Raw genomic sequence first — 23,437 nt, 5'->3', positions numbered from 1 at the left:
AATCGATTTCTTCAGAATAAAAGCACAAAAAAGAATTACAATAATCCGAATAAATCAATCAGCAGAGTGAAAAACGTGTAGCCGGAGATCTTTTTGTTTTTTACCCCCAAGAAAAACATGACTCAGCTGTAGCACAGGCCCTTTACCATCACCATCATCATCATCAAAGTCAAGCTTGCCTGGCCTGAAGCCACCTGGTTATACAACACCAGTCGCCAGCAGGCCTCAGACTCGGCAAAAGAGTCTTTTTTCACCATTTTAGGGAAAATATTTGGCGTGTGAAGGAATTGCAGCACCTCAGGGGTTAAACAGAGAGTGCAGCAACTGGTTGTGAATAGCACAAACAGCGCAAGCGGAATAATAAAATGCTTTGGAGAGGGTAATTTCCCTTTCTTAAAGACAGATCTCCCCGTTTCCAGCTTTGTAAACATCAGGCCTGCAGTGACAGTGAAGCAGCAGCAGCAGCAGCACCAGCAGGAATATCAGAAACATGGTGCCCTTACCTTTGTTGATAATCCGTCATTTCCAGTGTGGGTGCCACTCCGCAGCAGCTCCTCTTCGCTTCCTGTCAGCCCCACAAAGAAAAAAAAATCCCCACTTTGCTTAAGTGATTTCATGAAAGTAATCCCACTATTCCAGGAGTGTGGTGATCCCTCATTTTCACGAACATAAAGCCACACAAGTACAGCCACATTAACGAGGCGCGCACGGCGCAGGAATTGCGCAGAGCCTCCATCGCCTACTTTTTGTTTTTTTTTTTAGGGAGAGGGGGGGAATTACGCACGAAACCGCGAGCGGCTGTTCTTACCAACACTCCAAACGCTCACTGCACATGCAAAGAGCCCAGAAAAAGCTTGTGTTAGTAAGTGTTAAGTGAACGAGCGGTTGGAAAACAGCAGCTGCAATATAACCTCATGGGAAATAAGTTCCCATTCCTGCTGTCCACATGACCCCTCAGCAACCAATCCCCGAGCCAGGCGAGTCGTAAACTTCCAAGGCAAAGTTGTAAATTTTCATAAACAGCGGCCGTTTTTGTGCTTTGGACGCGCTTTCCTCACCGCCATCTTTATTTTCTCCCAAAGAATGAAATGTTTAAATTTTGCGTCAATATGGTAGAAACGGGTCAAGATGTGGAGGTGTGAGGGTGGTCTGCGGGGAAGGATGCGCTCTCGGTTCTGATCCATCTGGTTGGAGAAAGGTTTGTAGCTTCTTATTGATCTCTAACCACGGCAGTGGTCTTATTCGCGTACCCAAAAATTCAAATCGAATAACAGGAAGTGAATCTGGCTCCAGTCCTTCCTCCTGCATTTTGTCAAATGTGTCACTTTCAGGAAAAAATAATCATGTAATCTCCAAACCGCAGACGCGGGTGATTGAGTCTTCTTATTTTTCTAAAATAAAAAGGCTCCAGGCGTGAAGATTATTTGCATTAAGACTATTATAATCTCTCCAAATGTGGAGAAATTCCTCCAGATCAAATTGGCCAAAGATGGGAATGAGCTTAACTGCCATCCTGAGGCGGATTTTAAGGTCAGAAAAACTTGAAACAGCCCAACTTCAGAATGAAACTTTCCCTCGTTTGGGCCTTAAAAACGTATTCATCTTTTTTTCTTGTTGTTTCTAATGAGTCATTTCCGATTTGATTTGTTGTTGTTTTTTTAAAGTATTCTTTCAGTCGGTATTCTGGTGTTTTACACTGACAGAGAGGATTTCCGACATTTATAGACGCAATAAAACCATAAATTCCTGAAATACAAAACATTCTCCCCATCGCTTTCATTTTTCTCCCTCAAAGAGACGCAAAGTCCAATATAATAGCGCCTTTTCATTAAAATTTAGGCTAAGATTTAAACACAAAATGTTAAAACATATGAATTAACGTTTTCATTTCATTAAAGTCTAAAATAAAAAACAAAAAAAACAAACAAAAAAACCCAACACTTCCACAGGTACCGTCTTATTTAGGCCATAGTTTAATCCTTTATTGACTCCTAAATTTACCCCCCAGATTTTAATTTTTTTTAAAAGATAAATATAATTATAATTAATTAAATTCGTCTGTAAACCCCCGAGTTTCACAGGAGCTTGCAGAAAACAGCTCAGGCGCTTTATAATGCAAGTGGACTCGATACTAAATATTTATATTTATCAGTAATGAAAACACTTCCTCACATTTTAAAATAATATCGAATAATTTCTCAACGCATTTGATCTTTTTCTTTTTTTTAGTTTATTGGTACCTTGCTCTCAGCCAGCTACAAAGAAACCGGATCCAGAGAAGCTGTAAAACTTTATGGCCTCTTATCTGAAAGCCGTCGAGACGAAAGGAGGCAATCACCATCAAAAAGAAATTTAAAACTATTTAGAAAAAAATGTGTTAAAATGTAATCACAGAAAGAATATTTATTACTTTTAAAAAGTAGATTTTTTTAATCTTATTTTTTGCAGAAAGTGACAATAAAGACGATTAAACTAAATCACTTGAAAAAAAAGACATTTTATTGATCATCAGCGCAAATAAAGTTATTTTCAATACTTGACTGCACAAACATGAGAGCAGCTGGCTTTTATCCTTAATGTCCCCCAGTGTGAAGCTTTTCAAACTAAATTTAATATTAAATAATGAACCTTTAATAGTTTCAGTTTAGCTGAGCCAGTTTGTGTTCATATAAATCAGTGAGTTTATTAGAATCACATTTTTTTCTTCCAGAGTAAAAGATTTCAATATCATGTTAACCCAGCATGCTTTTATTTTGGCACTCTGTTTGAAATAATTCATCCTCAGAGCAAAAATATTAAACATCTATCTCAGATTTATGCATCAGGTTAGATTTAATGGATAAATCTGAGTACAAAGAGTCAGTATTTAAAAAAAATACTGAGCTGGAGCTCATTCAGTGGCAGGCAGCTGGTTTGCAGGTATAAAAGCTATATACAAACATCCATGTTTATCAAAGGCATTGTGTATTTCTGAATTTTCTCTCTTCAAGGCTCTTTGTATTTCTCTGTGGAGCAGCTTCAGTGTGAGGTGAGAGCTGCAGGTCTGGACTCGGAGGGGCTTCGTGAGGTCGGCGGTCCCGCTGCCCTCACTGCCCTTTACCGTGCTGGGTCGCTCTGTGAGGGAAGCCAGGCCTCCGGAGCAGCGGGACGCACGTGGAGATGACGAGCAGGCTGCGCAGGGCGTCGGGGTCGTGGGACACGTCGTTGGTGCATCGAGGGCCTCCTTTGGAGATGCAGTTTATGGTCGGGATGCCAGGACGGGACCGGGCGTCGGTGTAGAAGCTGCTCAGAGAGTCGCTGACTGAAAACAGAAGAAAGAAGAAGTCTGAGACAAACACACACACACACACACACACACACACACACACACACACACACACACACACACACACACACACACACACACACACACACACACACACACACACCCCACTCTGAATAGTTAATATATTAAAAAAAAAGAAAGAAATCTCTGTATAAATGCTATTACCATTTCCACAAGAGCCCATTGTGTTTTCTGATGTTTTAATTATGTGTGTGTGGAAATTATTGCAAATGAAATAATATCAACAGATTTTTTCCTAAACTAATAGCACAGCCTGATTATTTATTTATAAAAATGTTTAAAAAAAAAACAACCCAAAATGGGACACAGTAAATAAATGTTTTAATATTTTCATGGTAATTTTAATGGTAGATGGTAATTTTATGTAGATTTAAACACTTCTCCCGTGTATTTTAATTTTTTATGCATTTTTGGTGATTAAAAAAAAAATGTATTTCTACATTTTCTTCAAGTGATGTTCATGTTTCGGAAAACAGAAAACAGCAGGAGGGGAAAAGACATTAAATTCAGTATTATTTATACATCTCCAGTGTTACAGTCGTACCAAAGCCTCCTTAGTAAACAGGAAGCAGGAGCTGGAGAGAAAAGCCTGCAGAAGCTGGCTGTTAGGCTGAAAATGAACCAGCGTTACCTCTCTGTGGCTGACCTGAGATCTCAGTATGGTTACCTGGCCAGGACGCCTGCTGGGGGCTGACGATCCGGCGTATTTCTCCCGCTCTGCCGTGGCTCTTGGACTCGCCGTTCGGGCAGCTGCGGTGCACAGTGGGCCGGAGGAAACGCTGCTGAGTCATGACGGACCCGAGCTGCTGCGAACACAGCGATAAAACGATGCCGTTTAGATTCTGTGCCATAATGATTATTCAGCACAGTGAATTATCAGTCAGGGTTATGAACTGTTAACCCACTTCATTCATTCTCCTCTGATGATTATTTTTGGCTGTTTATATATTCAAACCGCTGCTGAACCGCTGACGCTGATGTGTTTTGGATTTCATCACTTTCAGAGGTAAAAACCATCAAATTTACAAACAACCTGAGCTTTGCATGCTGAGGAAAATGTTTCTTCAACTCAAAATCCAGAGCAAAGCCTGAATAACACTATGTGTTACAAACAGACATGCAAAGAATAACGGATTAAATCAACTTGTTGCTCAAAACAACATTAATTATCATGGATTTTAATCAACTATTAATTATTATAAGAGTAAAAATAAAACGTTTTCACTGGTTCAGGCTGTTCATAAATGATAATTTGCTGGGGGTTTTAATCATATATAATAATAAACTAAAAGTGTTCTTTTTAATATTTTAATACACTGACAAATAAATTAATCTTTAAAATAAAAACTGAAAATAAGCAGTGAAAATAAGTGCTGTTGCAGTCCTGGTGAGGAATGAGAAGCTACAAAACAATCATAGAAAATGTTCTTTTTCCTTTAATTCTCTATTAAGACTGAGGAAGAAAGGCTGACCACCTATTAAAGTTGAAAGTTAAAGAGACAGGGCAGCTGACATGATTAATTTCTTAAGATTATGAGCACTGATTTAAAATAAAGAAAGAAGAGCAGTGGATTCATTTGGCTGGAGAGTACCTGCACAGGTATGTCCTGCTCTTTAGTCCTTTGACAAAAATGTGTCAGTGAATCCAACTGAAATAAAAAAGGATGATGGCAACTGTCAGTTAATAATACTCACAATAAATGAGAAATGGTTTATTTTGCATGGACTGGTGGTCAGGCCTTACCTTCCTGTGTTGCCTTTGATGATTTCTCTGCTGCTGGGAGCAGAAGTCGTTTGCTCCCCCTCCCTCTCTGTGGCCCTGCAGCAGCTGCTGGATCTGGCTCACCACCCCGAGGTCCTGCAATAGTTTTTGCCTCTGGTACAGCACGCCGAGCTGCTCGTGGTCGCCTATTAATACCACTTTTTTCTCCTCCTCCCTCTCTTCCACCACCTTCTCCTCCTCCTCCTCCTTATCCAGATGCTCCTGCTCCTCTTCTTGGACCTCTGCAGACTCCGGAGCTGCTGACAGGCCGGACACAGGAGGCTGGAGGGGAAAGAACATTTAAATCAAATAGTTTTTATTGCTAAGATGTATATGCAGGTTTTTAAAATATATGAGAATATCATTGGTTTGCTGTACTGAAAATAAAATCTGTTTATTTAAAACTGAATAAAATGATCAAGAATATTATTTAGATAATCTAAAGAATACTCTGACAGAAAGACCAGCCAGAGTCAAAGCCATTCATCACGGACTGAAGCTGTGTCTCCCTCTTGTGGTTACATTTGGGTACTGCATCTTCAAACACAGCCTCACCAATGCTGGGTCGCAGTTAGAAATGGGGGTCGGGGCTGATGGGGCCCTTCGTGGTTTGACTCCTTCCCCTGCAGTCTCCCCCTGCGAGTCTCTCCTCCGGCCTCTCCTTTGGTAGTGCTCATTCTGCTCCTGCTTCAGACGCAGCTCCTGCAGCTGTTGCCTAAAAGAATAAAAGCACACATTTCAGAACCACTTTGAGAATAATTTAAAGTATTTAAACAAATTAAATCACTTTTTTAGCTTTATTATGGTACTCTTGTTTTAGATGTTTGTTTTTTTTAAAAACCCACAGAGGACAAATATTGAGTGTAGAAAAAGAAACTCGGATCCTTCTGCAAGTCCATTAATCTTAATTTGAATAAATAAATAAAAACTTAAACTCCAGTGATCACTTCTGTAAAATAACCAGTTAAATCTGATAAGTCTCATCCACATTTACTTATAATTGTATTATTATTAGTTTGTTTTCTTTTTCTTTTTTTAATGCAGAGAACAACTTATTTTGGTTTCCCGTCTTGTATTTTATTTTGAAACAGATTTTTGCCTGTTCACATTTTCCTGCTGTCTCCATGATGCACTCTGTTGTCTCTACATTTTAGTTTCCTCATCTTCCATTTTTATTTTGTTAAAAAATAAATAAATAAAAAGACAGAATGTTTGTTTTCAACTTTTAAATTAGTTTTTAGGTGGAATCAGCCATTAATGTTTTGCTTTATTTATATTTATATATATTGTGCATTTGGTTCCTTTTTATCATGAAATGCAGGAAACAGGAACTTAATTAACACAATCACAAGGGAGGAATAAAAATACAAAGCACAGATGACAAATGATGACTACCAAAATAAAACACCAAATAACAAAAGAACCAAACCACACACAGAGGTGAAAAACTCACATGGAGACACGGCTGGAATAGTAACCCAAAATCAGAATCAGAATCAGAATACTTTATTCATCCCGAGGGAAATTAGGGGTTACAGCAGGCAGCACGCTAATGGCGCATGCGCACTCACAAAGGAACCTTCTGACCAACTTTACACAAACATCACATTGGGCAGACATGTCAGAAGGTAGGCTGATAGGAAAAAAACAACGAAAATACACTACATGAGGTAAGAGGAGGAGAAAAAAAAAAACTCCACTCAGACTGAGCTCCTAGTGGGAGAACAGTTTGATAAAAGAAAAAACACCTCAGCACAAAAGCACATGACTATCAATACACCATAGAAACACGAGACAAGCAACAGGGGCGGGTAAAGGGTAAGAGAGAGCCGGCGTAGACAGCGCATCCGGTCCTGCAGCATCTGTGCTGGTCCAGTTGACTGCTATCATCCCCGGTAGGGCACAAGCATCGAAGGCGTTGGAAAGGGAGGGGGATGAGTGAGTGCTTATCAGTGTAAGTGTGTGTGTGTGTGCGCGTGTCCATAGTTTAGCTGAGACAGTGTCCTTCGGCCTATCAGGCTAAGTAAACAGTCCTCCAGCCAATCCAGGTGTCCTTCATGGGGCGGGAAGAATAGTCATCACACAGTCGTTATCAGGGAGTTGTTTTGGTGGGCTCCAGCCTTGGGCCTGCAGCTGGGGCCGTGGTGTCCAAATGTTGAATATTGTTGATTTCTCCTTTGTGAGCAGCTCCAATTCTAGCACTCCGAGGCTGGTCTCTCGATCTCCAGTTGAAGAGCTGCGAGCCTCCCCATGATGGTATTAAACTTCTGTTCCGTGGTGTTGTCAGTCTTTTGATTCTGAGACCTCACAACTGCAGTGATCCGTTCCGCGATGTTTTCCAACTGTCGCTCAAGGGTGTCATTTTGAGCAGGCCTCTCTCTGATGTTTCCCCTCATACGCTCAATGGTGTTGTTTTGAGCCTTCACAGCAGCTGTAAGCGTCTCCAAGGTGTTGACCATATTACGTTCGTTGTGAGAGGTCGCACCTCGTCCCGTCGCTTCGAATCCAGCGGACAGCCTTGTGGGGGTTTGAACAGCCGGTTCCGCTTTCTTATTTCTCTGATAAACCAGGGCTAAGCCAACGCCGATCAGCATGAACCCTGTTATCATGGTTCCGAATAGGTAGATATCTTCAGCGTCCTCGATCGACAGTCCCGCCAGGCACACGGTCCTCCAGTTCTCCACCCGTCCATCGTGTAACCGGCAGGGAAAGTCCCTCCAGGGCACTCAGGCTCTCCCGAGCCCCGACTTCTCATTAAGGGTGTCAATAGCACTCAGAGACCAGTTGATCAAATCCATAATTCTCTTTTAGGTTTAGAGAACGACAGTGAGAGACTGTTCCAGGGAAAGTAAATTCACACAAGACAAGACAAGGACATAGAGACGAAGCAGGGAAGATAAGGGTGAGGAGGAGAGGAGAAAGTGCGACCGCCTTCGCTGAGAGCTCAAGAAATACAAAGAAAGCTGAAGGTGTATCTATCGTAGAGAGATAAATATGGGACTGAGCGTATTAACAAAAACAGAAACCAGAAAACTGCACTAAAAAGACCATGGCATTGCTGTACAAAAACAACTAAACTGTCATGAAGACAAGTGAAGACTGTTTTAGGAAATATCTGAGAAGTCTGCATGAAAGTGAGCACACAGCAGAGCAGATTTAAGCGTGTAGGTGGAAACAGGTGGTCTTCGATGTGACGATCACAGCAGAGAGCAGGATCGAACACGACGACAAACACTTGCCCTTTGAGAAATCATAGTTGTCCAGAATCTCTACTATTTGATCAAACTGCTATCTAAACTGTTGGCTAATCATAGTTAGTAGCAGGAAACGATGTGACACCCAGTTTTTCATGGCAGACACAGGGGCCTTTTAATTTAATAACGTGAGAATTACAGGCACATGCAGCGGAGTGTCATCAGTGTCTTAAAGGGAAATTTATTCCATGACTGCACATAATTTGGTGGCAGGATTACGCACTATTAAATTCTGTTTTATTAGGACAGGTTTAAATCCTTCAATTTGTTCAATTATTCCATAATGTTTGCACATATTAAATCACCCCGAGGCATGTCTGCATGTACAGCTGAGTGTGATCACACTACCGGCAAAGAAGCGACTGGCTACGTATCATTTCCAGGAGCGACAAATCAAAACTGAGATGGCCTCAACTTTTTTCTGCATCAGCCTTTCATGGATTATCTGTACGGGAGGTAAGAGACAGACCCAAACGCTCCTAAGACAGAGATGTGACCTAAGGAAGGAAGTGCTGAGGACAAAAATACAGAATACACACTAATGTAGAGCAGCGGCGAGGGATTCACAACGGAGTCGCCAGGGGGAACACATGGGATAAGGAGGACATGGCAAAGAACTGAGTAAAACTGAGGACTTACAGACAAACACAGATGAGGTAAAGAGAGAGGAAACATCTGGGGTAAAAAAGACACAGGTGAACAGAATCTAATAATGCAACAAAGGGAAACAAAACTTCACACAATGCACGTAAGACAAGGGACTAGAAAAATAAAAGAGGAAACCTAAAACTGAGACAAACACACAAAAAGATAAACACAAAGACACAACTGACTTCACAAAGCAGACACAAAAGGAGAAAAAAAAAAAAAAAACACAGAGAAGAGACTTGGGGAACAAGAAGGGAACTTATACAACTAAACTAATTTATAAGTAAACAAAAAAAACAAGTAATACAATAGGGAACCAAAATTAATAGAAACTAGGACCCAATTGCATTAATAGTCTCAGAAAAAACTTTGAGCACTTTGTCATTACTTTCTCTAGCTGTCTTTCAATTTTGGTGCCATGACAACCTGTATGTAATAGATTGACTGATTTGTGTCTATATACAGAACACGAATATTTTCCACTTTTAAAAAGGCAAAATTAATCCACATTTGGAAGAACATATTTGCATTATTGATTCATATATTGTTGTTATTATTATTATTATTATTATTATTATTATTATTATCATCATCATCATCATCATCATCATCATCATCATCAATAAAAATGATTGGATTTAGAACAAGGTCATGATTTGAGGATCACAACCACCTGAACTGGCTTCCACAGATCCTGGAATCTGGAATATTTTAAGACCTATGTGAAACATCTACTAAGAAAACTGAAAACAATAATCGCATTTTTCTTTTACTAGTCTTCGTACTGTACTGTATTTTTGTACTGTAGTACAGTTTAGTCTGTGCTTAATTATTAGTGATACTACTTATGTGCATGTTTTTTCATCCACCTATCACAGTCTGCTGTTTTTATTTTATTTTTTTTAAATCACTGATGTCTTGTTCTTTAGTTCTACTTGCATTTAAATACACGACTTTCTAACAATAGCTGTATCTCATTACTCACACTGAACTCTGAAAACTTGGGTTTAAATACTTTGATGCAAGCTACAAAAATATATGAAGCTACATTCTTAAAAGGTTATGTTTATGTAAATGCAGTCACATTTTTCTTAAAAAGGTCACCAGAGAACCACTTAGGGGCACATTTTAGTCTCATGTTATAAGATTTTCATTTGATTATTTAAAAATTCTTTAAATGAACTGCAATCATAGTACCGTATTTTTCGGACCATAAGGCGCACGGGATCTGTGCACTGTCGACAAACGGGTCCGTTTTCATACATAAGGCAAGCCGGATTATAAAGCGCATTAAACAAAACAAAACAGTCAGATAAGTCAAACATTACTCAACTAATTCCTCTTGCTTCTTCCACTTCCATACCATTGATTCATTAATGTTGAATTCTCTGGTAGCTGCTCTATAAACACTGGAACAACAGTATATGTTGTTCCAGTGTTTTTCTAATTTTTGCTATGTAATTTTGCACTGTCCACTTTCTGCTGTAACAAAACAAATTTTCCCATGTGTGGGACTAATAAAGGTTATCTTATTTTACATTAATGACTAACCTCATATTGTGGCTGGATTATCTCAGTTGTTCTCCCCTACTGAAATTTGGTATACAGCAATTTTCCAAGTGATTGCATTTGTCAAAACAAACAAACACCGGGAACTTATAGCAAGTGGAAAAAAGTTAGCATTCATTCTCCAGGTTCACTGTGTTATGCTTTGATATGCTAACATAGCTGTGTCGCTAGCGATCACTAGCACAGCATTATATACCAGCTAGTCCAACTTCAGTAACCCTACAAACGTCACTGCTGTTTAGTTTTCTGTTTTCATTCATGTTGGAAGTGATAGCAGAGCTGTACGTTTTATTTTTGCCCAGAAATCTCTCAGTCAGAACATGCTTGGTAACATGTTTAGGTAACTAGCGAGCTAACTTTCTGCTACCTTCCTGCTAACTTCTAACTCCGTTAAATTTAATAAATTCTGTTTTCATGGATGCCTGGATGTTAAACTTAATTGTTACACCTGGTAAAGCAGCGACACTGATCATTTTTATTAAAGATAAAATAATTTACACAGTGTTCGTTTGGGGCCTGACGCGACTGAGTTTTGGACCCAGATTACTATGAGTCGCAAGGCTCCTGACTACAGTACCCATAACGCTCAGACAATCCATCAGGCTTCATAGCTTAGCAAAGTCCTAAAACATTTTTTGACAGATTTTTGAGCGCCGTGTACCACATAAAATCGTTTCGAGGTCAGTAAACACAGCCAGAATTCATAGAGAAGGCCACCAGATTATAAGGTGCACTGCCGATTTTTGAGAAAATTCAAGGATTTTAAGTGTGCCTTATAGTGCGGAAAATAGATAAATGAATTGCTATGCATTTTTTAGGCAACATTCCAAATAAAATATTTAAAATGTCGTCTATTCCTTTTCCTTCATTGGAAAAAAAAATAAATAAATAAATCACAATTTATCTTTAATTTAGATTTTAGTAAGTAAGCACACTGCATATTTGAATATTTGTCCAGTGTTTTATTACCAATCAGCAAACACATTTGCAAAAATATTTAATATTTGTATTTAATGTAAGTGTTTTTATTTATCAGTCAAGCAATTTGTAAGATTACATCTTGAAATGTAAATTAAAATTCACAGAGCTCATAAAAATCTACCAGCAAAGAATTCAAAATCACAAAATATTAAACTTATTATGATTTGGATCTTCACATTACAAAAACTTGATCCAGATTCTTTTTGCATTTTTTAATGTAAATTATTAATAAAAATTTATCAGTTGTAAGGAGTAAATATCTTGTTATAATGATTGTAGCCTATATGCATCTATGCCTGTATGTAACCTAATACCTCGTTACTGAGCGAGCCAGTCTGAACAAAAACTTTGCACGGACATCGTCACACATACAGTGATTAAAAAGATTTATGATAAATCCCAATTATTTATATTTTCCTATTTATTATGTTCATTTTATCATCCATCTTGCTAATCAGCTAAGTTTTTCTACCACTTGTCACAAGATGAGAAATTATTACCTCGCACAGGTTAAGCTAGAAATTTAAGTTTTTTGCGATCTTTGTGGTCTTTTTATGATAAATATTATTTTATAAAGTCTTCTCACTGTACTATCCCTTTAAATAACAGCAGAGATGTTAATTTAGTTCTCCTGCATAAATGTTAGAAGTGCTGTATGAATAAAAATTATTATTATTACCCAAGTGTCTGTATTTATATGGAAACTAGGCAGAATAATTCAGTTCTCCCTGCACTGGAGTGTTCCCTCTGCTTTCTTTTTTATTTTACTTATTTCTTTGTGTCTGTGTGGATGACTTCAGAAACGGTCTGTGAGTGTACTGACAGCACGCTGGAGGTACCTGGCACACTCCTCTCTGGCCTTTGATGCCGCCGTCTCGTGGAAGAGCGAGCTGCTGTGTTTAAAGTACTTGTCGTATTTCTCCCCTCCCTCTCTGGGATAAATCCTCTTGAAGCCTCCCAGGTGTTTGGCCTCGTACCTCTCCATCTGCTTCACCGTGGCTGCCTGGCACTGACGCAGCTCCTCTGACCTGCCGATAAAATACACACACGGAAACACTAACCTTCACTACAGATGTGTGGTGTGTGTGACCTTGGGAAAACTTCACACCATATCTGTTCACCGTACCTGGCCTCTCTGGAGCGGTGCTGCTGCAGCCTTTCCTTCACCTTGCGTCTCTCCTCTTTAGTAATCTTACGACGATCGCAAGCGCTCAGGTTGATGAGAACCAGAGTGTCGTACAGCAAAGCATCCTTCACCTCGCGGTCCAGCTGGGAGTCAGTGGTAAAACTTGGGGAGTGATTCACCTGGACATAAATATATTCAGACACACACACACACACACACACAGGTCTGAACAAATTTGGCTGAATTCAAGCTAACTTAATCCATTCACCAATTCATGTTTACCCAACTTTTTTGTAATTCAAGATCTATAAGATTTATAAAGGGCACAATGCAAATGTCGACCTCACACCCAGTTGTTGTTTCAAAAATACAAACATACCCTAACTTTTATTTTTTCTTTAATTACAGAATTTGACTGTTATTATTTGTTTGGGATCAGATGTGTTTGTGTCATTTATACGTGTCCCGGCATTCATCTGGCTCTTATCTTGGTAAAGAACTACCTTCAGAAGACCAAAGGGAATGTTATTGACTGGCCTGGAAAAAAGCCTTGAATCACATTGAAAATCTGTGAAGTGAACTTAAGACCAAGGTCTGTCCCCAGAAGACAAACAAATCTCAAGAAGCTTGGGAGAGAGACCATTGAAGAATGGGCTGGGATTAAAGCTGGGATTAATAGCCTTTATTTAAAAATAAATAAAGGCTATTTTGTCAAAAGACAGACTTTTAAAGAAAATAATATGAGTAGTAAAAAACCCAAAAGCATCCCAATAGACTACTTGAGAGACTGTATTGATTTGTGGATTAAAACATGTCCATGAATCAGGCTACCAAAGACCCAAAGACAACAAATTAATGGTATATTTGGTACAACACATGCAGAATATTTCCATTAGGCTTATATTTTAGTTAATGGAATAAAGCTTCAGTAAAGACCTGGAGATAGCTGACAGAGAAAATAGACCATAATGTTTTTCTAACCTTTCAGTCAAGAATCATACGGCTTTCCAGAACATGAGAAAGTGAGGCTGAATGAGTAACAATCACATATATGCTTGTTTTACAGTATTGTGTAACTGGTCTGTCACCTCCAACACCCAGGGTTTGAGCCGGTGATCCAACAGTACATCGAAGCCTAGGATCTCAAAGCATGCGCTGCCGGTGGTGTGGTTGGGGAAACACGTTTGGTAGTTATGCTTGAGTATGGGATGGGCCGAGATCAGAGTCTTTATGATCACGTCCTCGATGTCGCTCCACATCTTCTCTGTGCTGTAGTTCATGGACTCCAGGAGCTTGTTCAGGGCGGACAGCTTTCTGAACGGAACAACAATGAACACGGATTCTTTAAAGAGCGTTGGCGATGTACCGCATCATGCACCATCTTCAGTGTGAGCAGTATTCACCGTTTGCTCCCAGAATCCTCATCACGGACAAAATTCTCGCTGTGCTTGTTGATGGAATAGTTGGTGAGATGCATACACACGTCATCCTAATGTTAGAGAGACTAGTTACTATTTATTTAAGTAATTAAACTCACAGGAACACGTATACAACAATCAATAAAATCAAAATAAAATAAAATATGATACAAAATATAAAAAAAACAAAAACAAACAGATAAACTGACCATTTTAACTATTCTGCCAAATTCCTATCACTAACTTGGGGCTTTTATTCTGAAAATTCTCCATAGATTTACTTCCAGAGATATATGCAGAGTTAACTGGACCTAAATAAGTGTGTCTCTATAAGTCAGCCCAGGCACCGGTCAGTCCATCTTTAACAGTTCTTACCACATTGCTGAGCATTGGTTCACTGTACTTTGTGGTGCAGAAGCGAGCCAGGCCCTCCTTGAACATGAAAATGCTGAATGGGTCACATGACGTCACGAGCACGTAGACACGCAGGTCAAACTTGTACCCATCAATGATGAAAGGCTGAAGAGGTCATTTATAAAGAACAGAAAAAGCATCATACACTGTGCATTTTGTTGCAGGTGTTTTATGCGTTGCACCCGTTTGCTCACCCTGGAGATGTAAACCTGGCAGATCATATGTTCTCCAGGTTTGATGTCTTTACTGGATTTGGTGATGAAGATGCCTTTGCCTTGACAACCGGTGTCAGGCTTACAGATATACGTCTTGTGTTTTTTGGCCCTGGTGTAAGCATGGAAGTCGCTGTAACTGCAGTGAGATAGAGGGGATGAACACAGATGAGTGAACCTATTATCTTTTTAATTCCTAAATATTAACAACATTGTTTTGGGGGGGGGGGGGGGGGGGGGAACCTCACAGATCTAACGTCACGCACTGGATGAGAAAGAATTATATTAATACTGAAGGTTACATAAGAGGTGTTTGAAAAGGTTTAGTGATCCTTTTTAAAATACGTGGAAGATTTAGAGCCAGAATAATAATTAAAAAAACAAAACTCCTGTTTCTGTTTTTGTTTGTTTTGTTGAATTTGTGCACTAGAGGGTTTTTTGTCTTTCTTATTTTTATTTTGTAGTTTTCAAAAATGTGGTAGATAGATTTTGGGAGGAAATAAAACAGAGTGGAAAGTGCAGACTGACTCTGCAGGAAGGCACCATGTTCTGGGGAAGATGTTGTAATCTTTGGGAAAGAGCTTCAGCATGCGGTTCATGTTTCTGGCCAGAGAATCCTTGCGGCAGATCTCGCTCATCCCCGGGAAATGGTTTATTTTCTGCAAAGACAGGTTTACACGGCATTACAGGACAGTCGCCTACAATATATATTAAACAATCAGTCACCAATTTAAAATCACAAGAACTGATCATGGAGTGTTCTGCTTGGAATTTCAGGTCCTGGCATTTATGTTGCTGTTGCTTTCAGACATATTGCTCAGAAATATCAAGAGGAACATGGCAAAGAGCCCACATCTGTGATCTAGACTTCAAATTCCCCCGATCCCAACTGAGCAACAGAAGAACACACCTAACAGTGTAGCAGATGCAGTAGATGTAGCTCCAGAGCCTGAATAGTGAACCCTGTGCAGAAGTGCCTTAAACCTGCATTATTTCTAACAGCCAGCAGGGAGTGATGACTCGCACTGCAAACAGCTCAAGATGAACAGAAGTCTATGAGAAGACAGTCCTTGGCCTCATCGCTCTTTTTGGGATGGGTTTAAACAAGTGAAAGGTTTCCCAAACGGAGACGCAAAACCCAACCAGGAAGAAAAAATAAATAAATAAAAAAAATCTAGAAAATCAAACATGCAGAGTGACCTACTGCGGTGACCCCCTGTAAATAGAGGAACAACCCAAAGTAGCTCGTAGATGTCCATGGCTTTTTGTAACATCTGGTTTAAAAACACCACGCTGTTGATGGTAAAAACACTCAGCTCAAGACTTCACTAAACACTGGGTGATATCACAGTAGTTAGTTACATCTTTTAAACAAGTCTGATACACAGAGCTCCCACCCCACAACCGCTACCAAAGTCCCAGTGCTAGACACCAGCGCACAACTCCAGTGGTGTAATATCCATGCTGCAACAGGCCAGAAGTGTTTTGACAACACAAGAGAAACCTAAATAATATTAATGTAGGCTAGCTAATGTATGATAGATAGATAGGATCTCGAACAAATCTACTTTAATAAATTACTCATGGTCAAAGAGAGTCAGGCTGACTGCATCGAATTACCCAGTATGATGGCAAATTGAAAGCATGGACTGAAAAAGGACATGTACATCATCATTTCATTGGTAAAGATATTTAGAAAAATGTCATAGTTTGAAGAAACTGATGAATTTTCCGCTTCACAAATACAATCACACATTTAATCAATAAATAATCAAATGAAGCATCAATAATCTTTTCTGATGATGGCAGTGATGGAGGTGTTAGGTTAGTTAGGTGCATTGATTACCTGGTAACGCTTCATGTCCTTAACACGGTCTAGAGACACTGAGCAGTCGGTCCAGAACAGCGTCCAATCTTCACCGTCCATCGCCTCTCTGAGGCCGTATCTACGAGCAGCTCGCCACACTGTGACAAATCAAGCATTTAGCATCTTAACAGCGCTCCATCTGTTTCCCACAGGCAACCAGAGGCCCCTCTCTGCTTGTACAGTGTTTTAAAGTGTATTGTAAAAAAAAAGAAGCTGTTTTTTTTAAAATGAAATACATAGAGTGAGACAAACTTTATAAAAATTACCGTTATTATTTAGATGTTGTTGTTTTGTTTTGTTTTTTTTATTCCTGGCAGTTTTAAAAGTAGGACTGGATTATTGGTGGTATTTTACTGTGCAGTTATTAGATGCTTTATCTGTTACTGAACCTTTTTGTTTTGTATTGTGTGAATTTGATGTGTTTTACAAAGTCTGTTAAGTAATCATGTGAATATTTCACATTTCACATTTGGGATTTTATATATTTATTTTATATCGAGCCTTGTGTGACCCCTCAGTTAATCAACTTCCTGAAACCTTTCAGCCATGATTGTTCTGATTGGCTGCCCCTCGTAAATAGCAGATTTGAAGTTTCCCTGCTCACGCTGAGAGGAGGAATATAAAATATGAAACTGAGTGTTTAGAGCTGTCTGAAACATTAAACACTAAACACTCAATGATGAAATCAGGGTGAGCTTTTAGTGCATTGTGACTTCATTATTTGAAACTTGCCCACGCTCAATATGATCATACATCTCTATAATACTGTATATATGATGAAAATAAGGATTTACAGCAGAGATCCAAATGGAAAAAGCACTGTCCACATGCTTTTATCTATTTGACATCTGTAGTATTTGTATTCAGCCTTGTCTAGCTAGAAACAACTTAAAATTGGACATACATGATTTAGTGATCTCTAGCAGACGTACCACTTTCATATTTGCAGTTGGTGAGGTTGATCCACAGTCATCTGAAAGACAAGAGAGACAGAAAGAGGGACAGACATCTGCTGTGCTGCACAGTGCCTCGTTTTGCTCTCCTGAACGATGAGGATAAGTGAGAAAAGAGACCTTAAGAGCCTCCAGGACGAGTTATAGAATCATAACTGACAGGGTGCTTGGCAGTTAATATACCTGCAAAGGGAGATAACAGCAAAAGTACAACCCCAGATAAACTGATGCTGTGTAAAATGTAAATGAAAACAGAGTGCAATGATATGCAAATCTCATAAATACATATTTTATTCACAATAGAACACTGAAAACATATCAAACATGTTATATCTATTTCAAACACTCTCAACAGAAATAAATGACAAACAGTTCAGTAAATGGGAGAAATTATTATTGTGCTACAGTTGGCAAGGGAAAAACCCAGAATAAGATTTCAAACTCTTATACTGGCAAAGAGAAAGGGAGAGCTTACATTACTGTGATTAAAAGATTATTATACTCTGGCACAATTAGGGGCTCTATTTTGCTGTTGCAACTCAAATTACAAAGTAAGATGGAAGGAAATCTAAGAGCACATTTCTGGGGATATTCTAATTCAAGCACAGCTGGGTGATTACAAAAAGGGACCCAGAATTAAATGGACATAGGTAGCATATGGATTAATCCCATTCATGGATGATACGGTGAACTGTGTTCACAGACAGTGTTTTCTGGAAGTGTCCCTGAGCCTGTGTAGTCTGTGTATTTCAATGACAAAACCATGCCTGTTTTTAAGGCCGTGCCACCTGAGGGCTCAAAGATCACACAGGCATCTAATGTTGATTTTGACCGTAACAATATCCTGATATCTGTATCACAATTTATAATCACGCTTTTTTGAGGTGAGCCTCTCTCTACAGCCCCATCATGTTAACAACTTGTTGCTAATTAAGCTAATTACTTGTAAAATGTTTCTTTTTGGCATCAAATACTTATATTGAGTTCACGTGACATCCTTCTAAATTACTCCACACTCAAAACTGTTAGCATCCTAGGTTTTTAGGTGATGTGTTTTATGTTTTTTGGTTTATTTTTGGATTTTTTCTTGTTCCATGGCATGTTGTCTTTATAGTTTAATGTTGCTTTCCTTGTACTTCCAAGTTTTGCTATTTATATTTCCGGTCCTTAGTTCTGTATCAGTGTTAGTTTCACTCTTGTGTCACCCTTGTTCTGTATCTGTGAGTAGTCAGTCTTTGTCTCTGTATTTGTTTGCCTTTGGTCTGTGTCCAGTTTCATGTCAAGGTCATAGTGTGTATCTGTTTATCTTCTTTGTTTAGTTTGTAATATTGGGTTATCTTCATCTGTGATCTCTCTCTGTGCTCTGTGGTTGTCTGTTCTCTCAGATTAGTCTTGTGTCCTCTTTCAGTCATGTCTCTGTGTTCTGTTACTCTGTTCCTGTGTCAAGTTTGTGCGTCTTGTCTGGGCCTCATGTCTTATTTTTGATAGTCCCTTTTCTCATGTGTCTCTCATCAGTTAGATTCTCTTCACCCGTGTTGCCCAGGTGTTTCCTCTCTGCCCTGATTCCTTCCTGTGCATATATTGTCCATATAATTAATTTCTGTGTAGTCTGAGTTTTGGTATTTTTGTATTAAAAGCTGTTTTGAGTGCAGTCCTGCCTCTGAGTCTGCACCCTGCAGCTACACATTAACACATGACAAAAATAAGGAAATTAACATTTAACTTCAGTTACCAAGTTGACATTTCTTAATTATTACTTTTCTCATCTTAAAAACTCATAGGTTCACGATCAACCCATGTAAGGTTGGAAGTGCAATTTGAATAATGGACACACTCTTTTGAAAGAATTTTGTCTGGTTGGAGGAGCCAAAGCAGCCAATTTTACAGAATAGTGAGTTACACCCACTTAACAAAACTTTGAAAAGAATTAACCCAACATTTCAAAGGTATCATTTTATGACCTGTATACATATTAGATTAATTTTTAATTTATAGTTTCTCTCTTTTGTTTTAATTATAGTCAATAAATTCAATAAATATTTTAATTCTGGAAAGATTACCAATTTAAGAATATATTTGAGCCTTTTGTTGCCCCTTACCAACTTTTTTGAGACATGTTGCTGCCATCAAATTCAGAAAGCGCTAATATTTTTATAAAAAAAATGGCACATTTTCTCAGTTCATGTTCTTTTGTGAATAAAATACAGGTTTATGATCTTTGCAAAACATTGCATTTTGCTTGCATTCACATTTTATACAGCGTTCAAACTTTTTCAGAATTGCCATCGTATGGACGAGCTCTTGCAGTAAAGTACCTCTTCTTGCTTTTCCTTCTCTGCTTGTTGACGGGTTGCGGCATGCATTTGTAAGATTCAGTTTGGCTTTCGCTCTCCTCTCCCTCACCCCGCTGCTCACATTTATGTGTGTCGGTGTTTCTTTCTGGGCTGTCCAGAGGTAGACCCATCCTGAATGAGAAACATGTGCTCAGCTGACCTGCAAGGCATGCCAAAAACTTCATGAAATTGTGACACAAACAGAAAAATGATCAATTTTCCAACACTCATATCTCTCATTCTGAATGGTATGTGCCATACAGCCACACAATGAAATTCAATCAAATAGAACAAACTACATGCTGTAAGTGCACGCGTGGAATCATGTTTCTGTTTCCATCTCTCTCATCAGGTGAGTGCTCTGGCTGTCAGCGTGCTGTCACAGGCTGGCATTCAAGGGTTATTGTGGCAGTACAGATACAGGGAGTGGGTAATACTACAGCCACAGTGAGGGGAAATGATCCTAATACCAAGCAGAAGTGCTAAAGTGTGACACTTTTTTACTTTTACTGCTTTTTATAACGTAAATTAAAAATACACATAAGTGGTGTAAGGAAGCAATACATGGACACCAGTGAAAATATCTCAGTCTATTCATTCTTCAGATGTTGTCTTTTAGTAGTATCCCTTCCCCATTTTCCCTGTTGAAGTGACAGATTTATCTTTTTATATTATACAGTTTATCTCCTCAACAACATCCTGCCTTCGACTGGGAGTAGAAAGGCAGCACAAAGCACCATTCGCTGTCTCGATCACCCTGATCATCAAGTTTTTTGACAGGAAACTGTCGAGCCTAAAAGCACTTTTACTAAATGACCACACTGAAATGATCACCAATACACTCTTCCAGATAAACATCACACAAGTTATTTGTAATTTTATATAAGTAGCAGGTATCACTGCAAGTATAAGCAGAGAGACATGGCACTCAGAGAATCCTGAACTGAGATATATGGGGGAAATTTAATAAAAGCAAAGAGGCTGCATAGAAACATAACTTTTAGAGGAAAATTATTTACTACTACTACTACTAATTAAAAGCAATCAGCAAACATTTTGAATGTTTTTTCATTATATCTAAAATAACAATAAAAAAGATAATAATAATAATAATAATAATAATAATAATTTACTTTATTCCTGCAGTACATTTAAAGGGGTTTACAACTTGCTTTGAAGGAAGCGGAAAGCAGGATAGTTTAGACTTAACCAGACAGCCAAATGTCAATTCACATATATTAAAAAAAACAAACAAACTACAAAACATAAAGATTAAAAATATAAGACTAAAATCAGACAATCAGAGGTGATTTAAACTTACTGACTCTGAAAAGCTTATCTCTTCAAGGAAGAGTGTTCTGACGCATCCTGATAGCAAAAGGATTGTCGTTTTTATGACTTTAATCACAATTTTGAAACAGTCAGGAGGAGTACACACTGTTGATAACCTCTTATCTCTGACTTGTTTTTGTCAAGAAAGCCAATGAAAAGAAAGCCTTACTATGTTGAACTTGGTTCATAGTACACACCTCTGTTGTCTATAATTAGTCCTCAGTATACAATATACGATTCATTTAGCGTGGATAATTCTATCCTATTAGTGTGGCTTTGTGTGAAATACACAAAGACAATGTACAGGTCTTAACTCGGGTTATTTACGTGTTCTTCTGTAAACATCTTTCTGCATTCTGACCTAAACTGAGTCACTGTCACAGCAGCGTCTCAGCCGTTCGCCTCTGACTCTTGTCTGGTGTCTTACAGGGTCAAGGTGAGTTCAAGTGAACTCCTGGTAATGATCGTGACAGAATACTGCAGGTTGGTGGCATTAAAAAGGGACACCACAGGTACACACAGTGGGAGGTTACGGTGCCAGGTAACAGCACTCGGATCCAATGATCTGGATAATCCTGACCCTGAACTGTGAGCTTTACACTGGCTTGAAACACCCCACTGACCTCAGCCCAGATTCAGTTACAGCCCCGTGAAGGATTTCTCCAAGGCTCTCCTTCAGTGTTCAACAAAAGCAGGTACTGCAATGCAAATGAGAAAAAGTATACATAGAAAAAAAAAAAACATACATACAACTTCATATGGATTTTTTCACATATACACATGCACCAGGCTGCAAAACCCTTTCTCAATTGTATCAAGTTGTTTAAATAAAGTAAATTCAATTCAGTTCAATTAATTAAAAATGCAAAATTAAGTCTATATCATTTGCACAAGCTAATAAATCCAAGTCTACAAACTGCTAACAGTTCAAAAAGATTCAAAGAGGAACTCTGTCACTTGACTGATTTCGGTGGTGAATGGTAACTCAAACTAACCCAGTTTAATTCAGCAGTATTGGGATAATTCACGTGTGCATCCATCCAGCCATCCATCCATTTTCAGACACTTTGACACTTATCCAGGTCATGAGGGCAGCAGACTGAACAAAGACCCAGACCTGCCTCTCCTTAGCCACCTCCTCCAGCTCTCCTGAGGGGATACCAAGTAATCCCCTGGCCAGCTGAGAGACATAATCTCTCCACTATGTCGTGTGTCGACCCAGACCTTGACTGACCAGTAAGTCGACAGCTTTGCTTTCACGTTCTGACTTTTCTCTATCACATAAGATCAGTACATTATCTGTATTACTGCAAATGTGTCATTCCATCTGTCAGCTTCCTGCTTTCATCTCCTCTCGCTTGTGAACGAAACCCTGAGATACTTAAACTCCTCTACTGGAAGCATAAACTCCTTCTAGCCCTGTAGTGGACACTCCATCCTGTTAGCACATGGAGGTGTTAATTCTCATCCCAGCCAATTCATAAACCACCCCAGCACAAGCTGCAGGTTGTTGCTCTATGAAACCAACAGAACATCGTTGTATAAAACCCCAAGACCCTCCAACCTTTGGCTGCACCTATTCTATCCTAAAATTATGAACAGAATTGTTGAAAAAGGGAAGCCCTGGTGAAGTCCAACATCTACAGTAATGAGTCTGATTTATTTAATCCAAACCAAGCTCTTACTGTGGTGGAACAGGGGTTGAATACCTCATGAAAACTACAACCCACAAAGAGGCATGTGGTCGAATGTCTTTTCCTACAAAACTCACATAGATGGGTTGGGCAAACTCTTATGTGCCCTCAGACAGCCCTGAGAGGAGATAGGGCTGGGACAAAACTGCAATCGTGAATCCAAGGATTGTCCAAGGGACATATGATTCTGTCCGTCACCCTGACATAGACCTGAAGCCTTGAGAGTGGCAATCTACCGCCCCAGTTTGCCTTTCCTGATTATGATTGGACATATCTTGACACAATCTGCTGAGTTTTTGTCATTTCTAAGGTGAAGTTTGTGGTTCTGTTGAATGACAACTAATATTTGGGCTTTTAGCACTCAAAACCTGTTGCATTTGACCGTTTTCAGTTCTATGCTAGTGTATCTGATAAACTGACAGCTCAATAGTGTCTCATCATCCTTTGATAAAGTTCTTACTTACCTGCACTGGTGAAGTCATCGATATTAGAGGGTGTTGCTCCCCCTTTGTCCACACCTCTTTGAAT

At 39.1% G+C, this 23,437-nt stretch overlaps 2 protein-coding genes and 1 long non-coding RNA gene across 7 annotated transcripts in view; 1 reads left to right on the top strand and 2 right to left on the bottom strand.

Annotated features, from left to right (window-relative positions):
- hoxb6b (homeobox B6b) overlaps window positions 1–1,195 on the bottom strand; it is a 5,089-nt gene extending 3,894 nt beyond the window's left edge. Inside the window, exon 1 of the mRNA XM_026178055.1 lies at window positions 504–1,195. Coding sequence (XP_026033840.1) covers window positions 504–617 — 114 coding nt within the window. The 5' untranslated portion in view covers window positions 618–1,195. The remainder of the gene's footprint in view (window positions 1–503) is intronic.
- Window positions 1–3,049, top strand: part of LOC113028071 (uncharacterized) — a 10,130-nt gene extending 7,081 nt beyond the window's left edge. The window contains exon 3 of the long non-coding RNA XR_003273185.1: window positions 2,991–3,049. This is a non-coding gene — a long non-coding RNA (uncharacterized LOC113028071). The remainder of the gene's footprint in view (window positions 1–2,990) is intronic.
- On the bottom strand, window positions 2,482–23,437 carry ttll6 (tubulin tyrosine ligase-like family, member 6). Of its 5 annotated transcripts, none has more exons than XM_026178039.1 (17): window positions 23,374–23,437; window positions 21,839–21,913; window positions 19,866–20,043; window positions 17,530–17,567; window positions 16,577–16,695; window positions 15,259–15,389; window positions 14,713–14,869; window positions 14,480–14,623; window positions 14,090–14,175; window positions 13,775–14,000; window positions 12,687–12,865; window positions 12,400–12,588; window positions 5,664–5,823; window positions 5,091–5,390; window positions 4,939–4,995; window positions 4,014–4,152; window positions 2,482–3,325 (listed from the first exon to the last, which is right to left on the bottom strand). In XM_026178039.1, the coding sequence occupies exons 3-17, from the start codon at window positions 20,012–20,014 to the stop codon at window positions 3,087–3,089; spliced, it is 2,313 nt and encodes a 770-aa protein (XP_026033824.1). In that variant the 5' UTR covers window positions 20,015–20,043; window positions 21,839–21,913; window positions 23,374–23,437; the 3' UTR covers window positions 2,482–3,086. The 5 variants fall into 5 exon arrangements, with proteins under 5 accessions (XP_026033824.1, XP_026033825.1, XP_026033828.1 ...); XM_026178040.1 differs by having other exon boundaries at window positions 15,274–15,389; XM_026178043.1 differs by lacking the exons at window positions 21,839–21,913; window positions 23,374–23,437 and having other exon boundaries at window positions 17,530–17,570; window positions 19,866–19,927.

Source organism: Astatotilapia calliptera, chromosome 8, assembly GCF_900246225.1.
Source record: "Astatotilapia calliptera chromosome 8, fAstCal1.2, whole genome shotgun sequence".
Lineage (NCBI taxonomy): Eukaryota > Metazoa > Chordata > Actinopteri > Cichliformes > Cichlidae > Astatotilapia > Astatotilapia calliptera.
The sequence above is the reverse complement of the archived record's forward strand: the minus strand, read 5'-3'. Positions and strand labels throughout refer to the sequence as shown.